A 16810-nucleotide genomic window follows, 5' to 3' on the forward strand; every position below is an offset into this window, starting at 1 on the left:
AACACTCAGCTGCCGACAGGTGTTGTTGATATACCTCGATGTGGACAGCTGAACATGTGTGTCCCGACTGCGACTCAAACCTGGGATCTCCTGCTTACATGGCAGACGCTCTATCCATCTGAGCCACCGAAGACACAGATGAGCAGTGCGACTGCAGGGACTTTACCCTTGCACGCTTCCCGTGAGAGACACATTCCTAACTGTCCACAATTCTGTGTCCTCGCTGGCTTATATGGATAGAGAGCCTGTCATATATATTTTTAAATATTAACCAGAGGAAGGTGACAGAGGGTCTGTTTGAGTAATCGTCATTTAAGTGTGGGCATGGAGGGTCTTTAGTTAAGATCTACAAAAAACGTGAGTGTATGCTTCAGCTTAGAACGGCACTTCCCCTGCAGCGCTCGGCATTTCCCCTACCGCGCCTGCCCACAACCCCCACTACTACCCCTCCCCACTCATGTCCTGCCGACTGCGCATCTACCGACCACATAATTCTGCCCGCAGTCTCATTTCGGGACCTCTTTTGTGGAGGATTGTTACTGTTATAGCTGTTCGCTAAATATGTCAGTATTGGAGCATGTAGCCTTGGACCTGTAGCTAGTAATGGAGCGGCTGGGGAGGCGCTAAGTGGTAAGCGTGCGTCGACAGGGAGGAGTTGCGCGCGTGGTCGCGTCGCCGGCTGCGGCCATCGCTGTGGCACTTCCTTCCCACGGCGCTGTCCTTCATGGCACCCCGCCTGGCGAGGCTGCTGCCCCAGGGCCCGGTGCCGCCTCCCGACTTCCTGCACATCGTCCAGAGGGTGGCCGAGGCCAACGCAGAGGTGGGCGACTGCACGCTGAGACGCGACATCGCCACGCACCTCCAGAAGCTTCGGGATGGTGAGTCAATCCTCAGACAGTCGCACGTCTCTTCATAGTGTAGTGAGCTGATAAAAGTCATGGGATAAAAATATGCACATATGCAGATGGTGACAGTGTCGCATACACAAGATATAAAAGGGCAGTGCGTTGGCGGAGCTATTTGTGCTCGGGTGATTCCTCTGAAAACGTTTCCGTTATTTTCCACACAGTACGCGAAGGAACTTGTCCCCCTTCTTGCAGCGGTGTACCGTAGGTCTCTAGAAGAGGGTAGCGTTCCAAAGGATTAGGAAATGGCATGTAGGAATCAGCATGGGTTTCAAACAAGACGATCGTGTGAAACCCAGCTCGCGCTATTCGTCCACGAGACACAGGGCCATAGACACGGGTTCACAGGTAGATGCCGTGCTTCTTGACTTCCGCAAGGCGTTTGATACAGTTCCCCACAGTCGTTTAATGAACAAAGTAAGAGCATATGGACTATCAGACCAATTGTATGATTGGATTGAAGAATTCCTAGATAACAGAACGCAGCATGCCATTCTCAATGGCGAGAAGTCTTCCGAAGTCAGAGTGATTTCAGGTGTGCCGTAGGGCAGTGTCGTAGGACCGTTGTTATTCACAGTATACATAAATGACCTGGTGGATGACATCAGAAGTTCACTGAGGCTTTTTGCGGATGATGCTGTGTTATATCGAGAGGTTGTAACAATGGAAAATTGTACTGAAATGCAGGAGGATCTGTAGCGAATTGACGCATGGTGCAGGGAATGGCAATTGAATCTCAATGTAGACAAGTGCTGCGAATACGTTGAAGGAAAGATCCCTTATCATTTAGCTACAAAATAGCAGATCAGCAACTGGAAGCAGTTAATTCCATAAATTATCTGGGAGTAGGCATTAGGAGCAATTTAAAATGTAAAGACCATATCAAATTAATCGTCGGTAAAGCAGATGCCACAATGAGTTTCATTGGAAGAATCCTAAGGAAATGCAATCCGAAAACAAAGGAAATAGGTTACAGTACCCTTGTTCGCCCACTGCTTGAATACTGCTCACTGGTGTGGGATCCGTACCAGATAGGGTTGATAGAAGAGATAGAGAAGACCCAACGGAGAGCAGCGTACTTCGTTACAGGATCATTTAGTAATCACGAAAGCGTTACGGAGATGATAGATAAACTCCAGTGGAAAACTCTGCAGGAGAGACGCCCAGTAGCTCGGTACGGGCTTTTGTTGAAGTTTCGAGAACATACCTCCACCGAGGAGTCAAGCAGTATATTGCTCCCTCCTACGTATATCTCGCGAAGAGACCATGAGGATAAAATCATAGAGATTAGAGCCCACACAGAAGCATACCGACAATCCTTCTTTCCACGAACAATACGAGACTGGAATAGAAAGGAGAACCGATAGAGGTACTCAGGGTACCCTCCGCCACACACCGTCAGGTGGCTTGCGGAGTATGGATGTAGATGTAGATGTAGATGTGATTATGGCCACACGACAACAATTAACAGACTTTGAACTTGGAGTGGTAGTTGGAACTAGACACATAGCACGTTCTATTTCGGAAATAGTTCGGAAATTCATTATTCCGTGGTCCACAGCGCCAACAATGTGCCAAGAATACCAAATTTCAGGCATTACGTCCATGACCTTCACTTAACGACCGAGAGCAGAGTTGTCAGTGCTAACAGACATGCAGTACTGCATGAAATAGCCACAGAAGTCAGTGTGGGACATACGACAAGTAAACCTACAAAGTGTGGCGAAATTTGGGATCATTGCAGCAGATGATCGACGCTAGCCTTTGCCAACAGCACGACATCGCCTGCAGCGCCTGCTCTGGACTTGTGACCATATCTGTGGAACCCTGTATGATTGGAAAACCGAGACCTGACCACATGAGTCACATTTCCAGTTGGTAAGAGCTGATAGTAGGGTTCAAGTGTGGCATAGATCCAAGAAAACCATGGATCCAAATTATTGGTTGGTTGGTTGGTTTGTTGATTTGGGGGGAAGGGACCAAACAGCGAGGTCATCGCTCCCATTGGATTAGGATGGTTCCTTTCAAAGAAACCATCCTGGCCTTTGCCAGTGCGATTTATGGAAATCACAGAAAACCTATATCAGGATGACAGGATGCGGCTTGGAACCGTCGTACTACCCAATGCGAGTCCAGTGTGCTAACCACTCAGCCATGGACTGTGCGGCTGGTCCGGCGGAGGTTCGAGTCCCCACGCGGGCATGGGTGTGTGTGTTTGTCCTTAGGATAATTTACGTTAAGTAGTGTGTAAGCTTAGGGACTGATGACCTTAGCAGTTAAGTCCCATAAGATTTCACACACATTTGAACATCTTTTTTTTGCTAACCACTGCGTCACCTTGCTCAGTGGATCCAAGTTGTCAACAAGGTATTGTGCAATCTGGTGGTGGCTTCATATTGTGGGGGCTGTGTTTATATGAAATGGGCTGGTTCCTGTAGTACAGATGAACAGATCGTTGATGAAATGGTTATGCTTGGAGATCGTCTGCAGCCATTCGTTGACCTCATGTTCACAAACAACCATGTCAAGTCAGTTCTGTGTGTTTGCTTTGAAGAACATTCTGGACGACTGGAGTGGATGATCTCGCCAACCAGTCTGCCCGACTTGAATCCCATCGAACATTTATAAGACGGAATAGAAAGGTCAGTTCATCCACAAAATCCTGCACCGACAACACAAATATGGACAGCTGTAGAGGCAGTAGGGCTCAGTATTTCTGCAGGAGACTTCCAACGACTTCAGTCCATGTCACGTCGAATTACTGAACTACGCTGGGAAAAGTAGGCCCGACATGGTATTAGGAAGTATCCCATGAGTTTTGTCACCTTAGTATAGTCTGCCGTCATCTTGCTGTGCTTCTTAATCGTAAGCCGCCCTCAGACCTGTCATAAAAGCTGATGTGGATATGGAGCTGTACTAGTTTCGTAACGTCAGCTGTTATTTCATACTGAAGAGACATTGTTGCGCATGAAACATGGAGTACGTTCTGCGTCATTTCAGGAAAGTGCAACGAAACGTATAACCAATAAGAATCGCGACTGTTATCTACTTCAGAAGCAGAACATTGGTGATGCCTTACTTGATTTTGTCTATCAGTTGAAGTTGAAGCTCCATTTTTGGTGGATTTTATGTTGCGGATAACAATAAAAATCACTCAGCGCTCAATAATCATTCATATTTTCATAAAAATTATAAAAAATAGAAAAGTCAAGAATGATGAGGTGATTCCAAAAGGCGCATAGCTGAATGAATGTGCTCCATTCGCAACTATCACTTCACCGTCAGTATAGACGCATCTTCAGGTTTATCTGCCATGAGTACAAATCACTGTGTCAAATTTTTTGAAGTGGTGGAAATGCAGAAGAATAGATAGTGTTGGCATTCAACAAATGTCTCTTGACTCAGTATGATTCTACCGCTCGCAAGAGAAGTAACATGTAGCGACACGTTCCATGACCTTGGAGATTTGCTCCTCAGTTTGGTCCTACGGAACCAGACGTTTTAAAATAAATAAAAAAGACATTACCCCAAAAGAGTCACTTGCAAATGGATGACACCACTAGTCGGCTGATCAAGATGATGGCTTCACTGTAATGACGTGATGCACTGTCTACATCATCTATGATCGAAGGTACAGGTTTCCAACCTTTTAGCTTACCTGTATCACGTTGGAAGAAGACGAGTAGTTTTAGGCCGCAGATAAGATAATTGGAATTTTTCTTTATTTTAAAAGACTTTTATATATGAGATTTGACTTTGTATCTGAGAAACTAATACAAGAGTGTCAGGTACGATCGAAGTGGATGCCGCTCTCAGGGTGTTCTCAAGGTCTTCATCTGAAATTTTGGTTCTACTAAAAAAAAACAACTGTCCACAGACGTACGTGCTTGCTAAGAAAGGTGGCTGTGGAGCATGGGTTATTTGATTCTCGGCTCATATGACTTGCAAAAGTCCAGTGAAGATACATGATCAAATTTTTCTTTTAGGTTCCATCTGAAAATTTTCTGGTAACATACCGATCAGAGACAGGGTCCAAGTTATTGTGGCCAGGTAATACTGTACAGCCACGTTATGGAGAACTTTCTCTACTATGGGTAGACTGTGAGGGGAACGAGCGGAGCTACGAAATGTAAGGGAAGCAGCTTCAGCCATCACATGCTGTACTATTCGTACCGATAATATCCGATTTGCAGAAATTGCTCACGAAAGTAAAAATATTTAGTGAAAGCTCATTATAGAGCTATTCACGTTCAAATGTGGTTCTTATTTATAGCAATGGATATGATATCATATTAAAAACCTGTTTCAACAGAATTACGGTACTTTCAGATACCGAACATTGGCAGCAGTTGCAATCCACATGAAGATTTCTAGATTCTACTAATTTGCAGTGATGAGAACTACGGTCAAAAACGTTCTGTATCACAGCTGTACATACATAAGACGGTATTTATTTGTATTTCCATAAATTAATGCCATTATAATCTCAAAACTCTAGTTTTGCAGTTGCAACTGAAGTAGCCCTAAGATAACAGATTAGCGCGTCTGGCGGATTGGCCAGTTATAGGAACGAGAGTCTGGGGGTTGAAGTACAGCCTGGGCGGCAGTGTTAACAGCGGGATGGACCCGGCGGCGGATTAATGAAGTTTTGTGGGTGGGGGCGGTTGCCTAGAAGAGAAAGAAGATCCAGTGAAAGTTTGGGAAAAAAAAACTTTAGAAAACTGCTGTTTCAAGCTGTTTTGATACTTAAAAGTATCGAACAATGGCAAAAATATGTTTTATGTTAGACAAAAAAGTTTTAAATTTCATGGAATGTGTGGCATCACAACCTTTTCCTGAATAACTCCTTTTATGCAGAGTGAGTCACTAACTATTGCCACCTAGAATAACTCTGAAAGTATGATAGTATCTGAAAAGTTTCTGGGTCAAATGTTTGCAAAGGCCAACGGGAGCCATTAATATGTTGCTAGGTGGAGTCGCGTCAAAGAAATGAGGGTCAACTTTTTTTTTTAAATGGGATGCTATAGTTTGGTACTTATTTTCTGATAGCGGCTATCGAGACGAATCCAATGATGTGTCACGGTAAGGTTTTTGAAGGTCATGCCCGCATCTCGTGATCGTGCGGTAGCGTTCTCGCTTCCCACGCCCGGGTTCCCGGGTTCGATTCCCGTCGGGGTCAGGGATTTTCTCTGCCTCGTGATGACTGGGTGTTGTGTGATGTCCTTAGCTTAGTTAGGTTTAAATAGTTCTAAGTTCTAGGGGACTGATGACCATAGATGTTAAGTCCCATAGTGCTCAGTGCCATTTGACCTTTTTTTTAAGGTCAACGAGGGTCAAAAAGTGGCACGAACGTGCATTTCGAAGTTCGAAATGATGAACATTGGCATTAATGTAGTGCTGCAATCTTCTTTGTCACGGATTGAGTGATATTCCTTATAACTTCGGCGCTTAACGAAGCACATGCTCTGACATTTCTCTCTCGTACAATGCGCAAATAGTAAATATTCGCCGAATACGGCGTATCCATCTGACGTACCATTGAGATGTAAACACCATTCGACCTATTCGCAATATAACACTGGCAGGAACGGTAAGACTAATGTCGTCGAATCAAGCGAATGTTAATCATGTATTCTCATTTACGGAGAATGCCAACGAAATTCAGTGAGAGCTAGAGACTTATATGCTGAAACGTATCCTCAACGTATTCCCCTACAAGCCATACATTTAAATACCTGTATGATAAATAGAGAGCAACTGCATTTTTAATGCATCGGAAACATTTCCGGCAAAGGAAAGTTACCAACGAGGAAATGGAAAGTGGTTCTCTTGTCACAGTAGTTCGAAATCCTTGTGTTAGTTGGCGTCAAATCGCAAGGGAATCTGGCATGAGCCAAAGTAGTGTTGTTTGTGTTCTGCATCGCCATAAATATTATCCTTACCATATCAGTCCCAGCCGAGAATTAACTGGTATTGATTTCTACCGATGGGCACAACTTCCTATTCAGAGGGAAGACGCATTTATTAATTTGATTTTATTTACTGACGAGGCTACAGTCACGAACCATGGAAATGTTAATTTGCATAGCATGCATTATTGGGCAAACTGAAAATCCGTATTGGCTGCGGGAAGTTGCACACCAAACCCCGTGGTCGGTGACTGTGTGGTATGGGATTCAGGAGGACAGAATTATAGGCGCCTATGTCATCGAAGAAAATCCTAATGGCAGAAAGTACGCCACATTCCTCCAAGAAACATTAGGTCTGTTATTGGAAGATATGCCTTTAGGAACAAGGAACAGAATGTGGTGTCAACACAATGAGCGTCCGGCACACGTTCATGCCACCTTTGTTACCTTTGTTGACCGTCAAAGACCCTACTGTTACACACAATTAGATTCGTCTCGATGGCCTCTACAGAAAATAAGTACCAAACTATAGCATCCCATTAAAAAAAAAAGTTGACCTTCGTATCTCTGAATCGACCCCACTTAGCAACAAAAAACCAACGTCTTGTTATGGCCCGCGTTGCCCCATGCAACTTTTGTCCAGAAACTTTTCAGCTCCTATCATACTTTCGGGGTTATGCTTGGTGGCAATAGTTTGTGACTCACCCTGTCTAATTGCTAACACACAGCAACAAGCTCATAAGCCTATTGTTAACACAGGGTTGATAAGAAAATTAAGGCCATTAAACTGAAATCAGATAAAATACTTTTAAAACTGTAATTCTTAATTTGTGAAATAGCCCAAGACAAGGACAGATGGCTAAAATACGTTGCTGCAGTAATGGACTCTCTGGTCAAGTATGACCAGTGAGTGAGTGAGTGAATTCTTAATTTGTTGATAATTATATTTTTGCAAAGCGTGCTGCTGTGGCAGATCGGGAAACTGTACTTTTATTTGGCGCCCACAATTCGAATAGGAGGGGGAGCAAAAGTCGCTGGTGAAGGTAGTACAGTCTTTTGAGCACACAAAATAAGATGGCTTGGGGAATACTGAATTAAATGACTAAATCCACTGATCAAGACTCTAAATTCGCCTGTTTAACTTTGGCACAGATTAAAAAAATTAGCATTTGATTTTAATTTAGTTTCAACCCTCGGAGGGGGCGATCGTTCCCTCCGTCTCCCCCCCCCCCCCCTCCTCCCCCGGCCCCCTTTAAAACGCCCTTGGATGGATCGGTGACAGAGAAGCATCAAAAATTTAATTTATCGTAAGTTTATATAAGCGGGCCTTGAGTTGAATACCTCTGCCATCATGTAACTATCGACCACGCGACAATACGTCGGTATTTGATGCGACGTGACAGGTGCTTTTTTTCCACACAGAGGGCCTGATGAGCGACGTGGAGACGAGCGTGCACGCGATGCTGATGTTCTCGGGCGCCATGGAGGCGACGGCGTCGGCGCTGGCCTACTGCCTGCTGGAGGTGGCGCTCAACCCGGACGTGCAGCGCCGCCTCAGGGCCGAGCTGAGGGCCGCCGCGGCCCTGCAGGGCCGCCGCCTGCCCTTCGACGCGCTCGCCGGCCTGCCCTACCTCCACTGCGTCGTGCACGGTGAGCGCTGGGCTGGCTCTTCTACCACAGTCCGCGCCTATTGCGCTTCCCAACTTGCCCGGTCAAAGTTACACTGAAAAAACAAAGAAAAAGAGCCAAATCATTAGTGTCCTACATGCTTTCATGTTGAGGAGGGGGGGGGGGGGGTACTTTGTACCCGCCAGGGTAGCCGAGAGCGCTAACGCACTGCTTCCTGGACTCGGGTAGGCGCGCCGGCCCCGGATAGAATCCGCCTGGCGCATTAACGACGAGGGCCGATGTGCCGGCCAGCCTGGATGTGGTTTTTAGGCGGTTTTCCACATCCCGCTAGGTGAATACCGGGCTGGTCCCCATGTTCCGCCTGGGAGACTTCTGAACACATTTGCTCTATTCCATGGATTACACTCGACACAGGCAGTTGGGGCACACTAACTCCGTCACAGGGGGGGGGGCATCCGGCCACCCCTTAAACATTAACATGCCAAATCCGATTAACGACGGCCGACCCTGCGTAACTGCGGGACAAGGCTCAAGCGACAGAATAGAGGGGGGTACATTGTGCCCACCTTTTGAAATTATTGTACTCTAGTCTGTTATTTCGTACTTTAAAATTTTGAAAAAAGTGTTTGCGGTCTTTAATGAATTCTTCTACCAGATTCCTCAAATATTTTAAGTTTTTCAGTCAAGCATAACCCAAAAATTTAAGTCCTTATTGTACAAGTCATTTCTTCAATGCACTTCATATTCAGTATTTTCAAGTTCAGGACCATACTTACACATCAGTATTTCATTAAAAAGTATGTTGTGAATAAAAGTGAAAAAGAATTATCGAAATTTTGTTTTTTAGAATGAACACAAACTGACCCCCTTGGTAGCACACTTTATTGAAAGTTTGCTGATGTTGCTTAGTGTGTGCTAGAAGATATTTTAATGTTCAGGACACCACTAACACATCTGTGCAGCCTTAAAAAGTATTTTGTTAGTATAAGTCAACGACAATTAATGAATTTCGTATTTTTACCATTTTTTAGTATGAAAATAGTCTTCCACCCCCCCCCCCCTTCCTTGGTTAAGCGCTTTATGGAAAAAGCGTTGCTATTACTGAGGTTAATGCAATTTGTAGAGCTTTGCGTTAGTACAATCGAGCTCGAGAGTTCGATTAGGAATCTAAACAGCTAAACTCCTCCCGAACAGGCCACGAGGCCCAGCGGTACCGACCGGCCGCCGCATCATCCACAGCCCACAGGCATCACTGGATGCGGATATGGAGGGGCATCTGGTCAGCACACAGCTCTCCCGGCCGTATGTCAGTTTCCGAGACCGAAGCCGCTACTCCTCAACCAAGTGGCTCCTCAGTTCACCTCACGAGGGCTGAGTCCACCCCCCCCCTCCCCCCCCTTTGCCAATAGTGCTCGGCAGACCACAAGCTCAGCCATCCAGGTTCTAGCCCGGCCCGACAGCGCTTAATTTCGGTGATCTAACGAGAACCAGTGTTACCACTGCGCCAAGGCCATTGGACGGTTCCGTATCTAAGTGTAACTTTTTCTTTAATTTTCTAATTTCGGGCATCTTAATCGTTATACAAAAGTCACTACTAGTGTATACAGTGGCTCCAACAACAACTAGAAGCCACCTATGACTTCATGAAAACTGTTACATCGTCTTATAAACTTCCGAACGCTGAGCAAATTCTCAGCTGCCAAGATCGTTAAAATCATTTATTTATATAGATCACCGATTTCGACAATTTTCTGTTGCCATTTTCGGATATGTTTTTACCATTACATAATCTCGTCCATGATGTAAATATAATCTCATCCATGAGGTAAACATAGGTCCGAAGATGGCAACAGAGAGTTGCCGAAACCGGTCATCTATGTGAATGAATTATTTTGTCGGCCGAGGTGGCCGAGCGGTTCTAGGCGCTTGAGTCCGGAACCGCGCGACTGCTACGGTCGCAGGTTCGAATCCTGCCTCGGGCATGGATGTGCGTGATGTCCTTAGGTTAGTTCTAGGGGACTGATGACCTCAGAAGTTAAGACCCATAGTGCTCAGAACCATTTGAACCAATAAATGATTTTAGTGATCTTGGCAATTATGAATTTATTCAGTGTTCATAATTCTACAAATCATCCTCAACACTGACATCTACATCTACACTTATACTCCGCAAGCCACCCAACGGTGTGTGGCGGAGGGCACTTTACGTGACACTGTCATTACCTCCCTTTCCTGTTCCAGTCGCGTATGGTTCGCGGGAAGAACGACTGTCTGAAAGCCTCCGTGCGCGCTCTAATCTCTCTAATTTTACACTCGTGATCTCCTCTGGAGGTGTAAGTAGGGGCAAGCAATATATTCGATTCCTCATCCAGAAACGCACCCTCTCGAAACCTGGACAGCAAGCTACACCGCGATGCAGAGCGCCTCTCTTGCAGAGTCTGCCACTTGAGTTTGTTAAACATTTCCGTAACGCCTTACCAACAATTAATTTTATATGATGATTCCACTTCAAATCGTTCCGCACGCATACTACCAGATATTTTGCAGAACTAACTGCTACCATTGTTTGTTCCGCTATCATAAAATCATACAATAAAGGATCCTTCTTTCTATGTATTCGCAATACATTACATTTGTCTATGTTAAGGGTCAGTTGCCACTCCCTGCACTAAGTGCCTACCCGCTGCAGATCTTCCTACACTTCGCTGCAATTTCCTAATGCTGCAACTTCTCTGTATACTACAGCATCATCCGCGAAAAGCCCCACTGAACTTCCGACACTATCTACTAGGTCATTTATATGTATTGTGAAAATGCAATGGTCCTATAACACTCTCTTGTGGCACGCCAGAGGTTACTTTAACGTCTGTAGACGTCTCTCCTTTGATAACAACGTGCTGTGTTCTGTTTGCTAAAAACTCTTCAATCCAGCCACACAGCTGCTCTGATATTCCGTAGACTCTTACTTTGTTTATCAGGCGACAGTGCGGAACTGTATCGAACGCCTTCCGGAAGTCAAGAAAAATAGCATCTACCTGGGAGCCTGTATCTAATATTTTCTGGGTCTCATGAACAAATAAAGCGAGTTGGGTCACACACGATCGCTGTTTCCGGAATCCATGTTGATTCCTACAGAGTAGATTCTGGGTTTCCAAAAACGACATGATACTCGAGCAAAAAACATGTTCTAAAATTCTACAACAGATCTACGTCAGAGATATAGGCCTATAGTTTTGCGCATCTGCTCGACGACTCTTTTTGAAGACTGGGACTACCTGTGCTCTTTTCCAATCATTTGGAACCTTCCGTTCCTCTAGAGACTTGCGGTACACGGCTGTTAGAAGGGGTGTAAGTTCTTGCGTGTACTCTGTGTAGAATCGAATTGGTATCCCGTCAGGTCCAGTGGACTTTCCTCTGTTGAGGGATTTCAGTTGCTTTTCTATTCCTTGGACACTTATTTCGATGTCAGCCAGTTTTTCGTTTGTGGGAGGATTTAGAGAAGGAACTGCAGTGCGGTCTTCCTCTGTGAAACAACTTTGGAAAAAGGTGTTTAGTATTTCAGCTTTACGCGTGTCATCCTCTGTTTCAATGCCATCATCATCCCGGAGTCTCTGGATATGCTGTTTCGAGCCATTTACTGATTTAACGTAAGACCAGAACTTCCTAGGTTTTTCTGTCAAGTCGGTACATAGAATATTACTTTCGAATTCACTGAACGCTTCACGCATAGCCCTCCTTACGCTAACTTTGACATCGTTTAGCTTCTGTTTGTCTGAGAGGTTTTGGCTGCGTTTAAACTTGGAGTGAAGCTCTCTTTGCTTTCGCAGTAGTTTCCTAACTTTGTTGTTGTACCACGGTGGGTTTTTCCCGTCCCTCACAGTTTTACTCGCCACGTACCTGTCTAAAACGCATTTTACGATTGCCTTGAACTTTTTCCATAAACACTCAACATTGTCAGTGTCGGAACAGAAATTTTCGTTTTGATGTGAGAAGTGAATTACGTGAGATTATCTTCAACATGCATAACTCCCGCCATTGGTATAAGGACAATGCGCACGTCACTCGAGATCCGGCATATCAGGTCTGCTTTAACATCAACATACGAGCTGTGGTAGTGGAGACAGTGTCCTGGGTGTGTTCATCTTGCTGGATCGGCTGCGTCCGTCTCAAAAAATTTCCGATTCCTGTTCGGCAGGGGCTGTGGTTCCAACATGGTGGGGTACCTGCACACTTGGGAAGAAATGTGCGACGCCATTTAAGGAGAGTCTTTCCTGGAAAATTCCATGGGGGTTCTTCAAGGAGGGACGCTTGAAGCAATGCATGTGTTCTGCACTGTCAAAGAATGTGAAAGAACTGGCAGCGCACTTACTTGTTGCCCTTCTAACTGTGGACGTAGTTAAACTGCGAAGGGCTCAGAGAAGCATGGTCCAGCATGTCAGTAAGTGTTTGCACAAGCAAGAAAGTCGTTTTTAGCATCTGCTATGTACATCTTTTTTGAAAGACATGCTGTCAATGACAGTGCAGTATGTATATTTAACACTTTTACACGGATAATTTTTTCTGTTATTTCTGTATTGTGACTACTAATTATATCTATCTAATATTTGCTATTCATGAATACATTGTAAGACAAAAAAAGACCGACCACGAAGGAACTGTCCGAATGGGACGGAAATCGGTAGAGGTGACGTACATGTATAGACAAAAAAAATTATTACAATTTCAGAAGAGTTGGATGATTTATTTAAGAGAAACAGCTTCAGAGATGGAACAAGTCAATAAAGCCGTTATGCAAGCAGATATGCGGCTTGGCAATGACTGATAGCGTTGTTGGATGTCCTCGTGAGAGAGATCATGCCAGATCCTATCCAATTGACAAGTTAGATAGTCAAAATGCTGAGCTGGTTGGAGAGCCTTCTACATTGTGCTCCAAACATTTCTAATTGGTGAGAGAAACTGCGACCTTGGCAGCTTTGCTAATAGAGTTTTCGGCCTGGAAACATATTGACTGGAGTAGAAGAGTCTTCAGTGGAGAGTCCCATTTCCAAATGAGCCCTGATGACCAACGAAGAGAGGTCCCGGACAGGGATGGGATTCCAGCGTGACTGTCACCCGCCATACGCCTTACAACCAAGGGTGATGGCCTGAAGTGCCATCTCTTTTCATAGCACGTCCCTTAGAGCATAGCGGTTCGTCGAAGATTTCTACGACCCGTTTTGTTGCCCTTTATGCCAAGCTGTCCTGGGCTTGCATTTCAGCAAGATAATGTCCGCCCGTACAGAGCGAGAGTTTCTGCTACTTGTCTCTATGCTTGCCAAATCATACCTTCGCCCGCATCATCGCCGGAGGTCACTCCAAACAACAACGTTTGGGGCGTTATGGGCAGGGCCTCCAACCGTCTCGGGATTTTGACGATCCAACATGGCAGTTGGGCATAATTTGGCACGATATCCCTCAGGAGGACTTCCAACAACTCTGTCAATCAACTCCATACCGAATAACCCTTTGCATAAGGGCCAGAGGTGCGCCAACGTGCAACTGACTTGCTCAATCTGTGATGTTGTTTGTCTTGAATAAATGATCGTTTTGTTCTGAAACTGTAATCATTGGTACGTCACGTCTATCGATTTCCGTCCCATCCAGATAATTTCTTCGTTCTTTTCATCTTAGAGTTTATTTCTAGCGTGTCTGACGTCAGAAAACTGTTGTTTAGGATATGTATTGCTGAGGACAGAGTCCATACTGCAGTGCTTGTGGGAAGATCAAAATTAGAATACAAAAAATAGCCTCTTGACCCTGAATCGGACTCACGAACTCAAGTATTCCAACGGAAAACTCTACACACTGAACTAACTGAGAGGAACAGGTACTGAGCGCTGACTAAATATTTTCCGTACACTTGATTACAGCGTGCCAAGTTTGTTTTGTTCCACGTCCGTTTTCTATCAAAGATATCCACATCACGAAAGTTTGTTACAGCCATTCTTGTACTGCTCAATTGCGAGGATCGCACTGTGGAGTTTGAGTGTGCGAATTTATGTGTATGGAAAGGTTACACACCTGTTATTTGTTTGAAGGGAGTCCTCTCATGCATTGCGTAAGAATCTTCAAAGTCTGCCACAACATGCTGGAACTCCAAAGTGGCAACATCGTCACCCATCGAGGCTGTCCATGTTGGTCTGGACGCCACGACTGCCATGTGTAAATAGTATCATTGTTTCGGAAGGCCCTATACAATGTCATGCAGGACCTCAATGGATTCCAGCCATTAGTCCCAGGGATGACACACTTGTTTACTCGACCGTGCGGGACTGTGCAGCCACATCGTGTATCTTGAGACAGGAAATTGTCTTGAGTGCAACAAGACCACCACTTGCATGGTTATTGTAAACTGTCACTGCTGTGTACGACTGTTGTGTTTTGCCTCTTGATGCAGCAGCAGAGGAAGGTGCGGCGATGGTGGCCCGTCCAAGGGCAAGACTGGACACAGGAGCTGCACTACCTTGTCCAGGTTCTACGTGCAGAGTCCAGAGTCTTGGAAGAAAGTGAACATTGCCAGATTTCATTCGTCGTCGTCATTTGAGAGTAGCACCTAGCGTGATGCTATAGGTTGCCGTTAGGTACTGTATATACAACATGCTAACCTCCTATAGCCGATAGTGAGGCTAATATGCATTAAATTTCTGACATGTTGAAGTTGTGTCGCATCTTCGAGATCTCCATGATGACGCAAGACCACATGCTGTTGGTTCTCTCCTGACCTGCCTCAATACGGAGAATGTTCGACTGTTGTCCTGGTAAGCACATTCTCCTATCACCCACTGAAGACACCTGGTCATGGGTTGGTTGGTTGGTTGATTTGGGGGGGGGGGGGGGGGACCAAACAAGTAGATCTTCGGCCCATCGGATTAGGGAAGGATGGGGACAGAAGAAGGCCGTGCCCTTTGAATCGAACCATCCCAGCGATTTAAGGAAATCACGAAACACCTAAATCAGGATGGCCGGACGCGGGTTTGAATCGTCGTCCTCATGAATGCGAATCATGGGTTTCTGGAGTCCTGTTACACCGTTACTCTCCGGCCAGTACGAGTACTAAATTTTGGACCAGTGTGCCCAAAATCACTTACAAATTTAGTAAGAAACTGGCAGACCTGCCTAATATCGTGCAGGGCGCCCGAGAGCACTCAGAAGTGCCGCAACACCACGTGAGATGAGCTCGACTAATGTCTGAAGTAATGCTGGAGGAAACTGACGCCATGAATCCTGCAGGGCTGTCCAAATATCCGCAAGAGTACGAGGGTCTGTAGATCTCTTCTGAGCAGCATTCCAAATATGCTCAATAATGTTCCTCTCTGAGAAGTTTGGTTGCCAGCGAAAGCGTTTAAACTGAGAAGAGTGTTCCTGGAGCTACGCAGTAGCAATTCCGAATGTGTGAGATGTCACATTGTCCTGCTGGAATTGCCCAAATCTGTCGGAATGCACAATGGACATGAATGGATACATGTGATCAGACAAGGCGCTTACTTACGTGTCATCTGTCAGAGTCGTATCGACGTATCACGAATCCCATATCACACCAACTGCACACTCCCCACACAATTACAAGGCCTCCACTAGACTTAACAGTCCCCTGCTAACATTCAGGGTCCATGGATTCATGAGGTTGCCTCCATACCCGTGAACGTCCATCCGCTCGGTACAATTTGAAACGAGATACGTCCGACCAGGCAACATGTTTCCAGTCATCAATAGCCCAATGCCGGTGTTGACGCTCCCAGGCGAGGCGTAAAATTTTGTGTCGTGCAGTCATCAAGGGTACACGAGAGGGTCTTCGGCACCGACGACGTTCCAGTTAAAAGTTCGCAGGCTCACACCTGTTGATGGCCCAGCATTGAAATCTGCAGCAATTTGCGGAAGGATGGCACTTCTTTCACGTTGAACGATTCTCTTCAGTCGTCGTTGTGTTCCGTTCTTGCAGGGTCATTTTCCGGCTGTAGCACTGTCGGAGATTTGTTGTTTTGCCAGTTTCCTGATATTCACGGTACAGTCGTGAATGGTCGTACCAGAAAATCCCCTCTTCTTCGCTACCGCAGAGATGTTGTGTTCCATCGCTTGTGTGCTGACTATAACACCACGTTCAAATTCACTTTAATCTTGGTAAGCTGCCATTGTAGCAGCAGCAACCGATCTAACAACTGCGCCAGACACTTGTTGTCTTATATAAGCGTTGCCGATGGCAGCGCAGTATTCTCCTTGTTTACATTGTATTTGAATACGCATGCCTATATCAGTTTCTTTGACGCTTCAGTGTATAAGCCCAACAAGAATTTTCCTGGTGTTGCAATGTTAATGAAATGATGGTATGGC

General features: G+C 45.4%; 1 protein-coding gene across 1 annotated transcript in view; it reads left to right on the top strand.

Moving 5' to 3' along the window:
* Positions 1 to 16810, top strand: part of LOC126272146 (probable cytochrome P450 6a13) — a 153392-nt gene that overhangs the window by 115053 nt on the left and 21529 nt on the right. The window contains exons 5-6 of the mRNA XM_049974763.1: positions 649 to 878; positions 8237 to 8464. Coding sequence (XP_049830720.1) covers positions 649 to 878; positions 8237 to 8464 — 458 coding nt within the window. The remainder of the gene's footprint in view (positions 1 to 648; positions 879 to 8236; positions 8465 to 16810) is intronic.

Source organism: Schistocerca gregaria, chromosome 5 (assembly GCF_023897955.1).
Source record: "Schistocerca gregaria isolate iqSchGreg1 chromosome 5, iqSchGreg1.2, whole genome shotgun sequence".
NCBI classification, from domain to species: domain Eukaryota; kingdom Metazoa; phylum Arthropoda; class Insecta; order Orthoptera; family Acrididae; genus Schistocerca; species Schistocerca gregaria.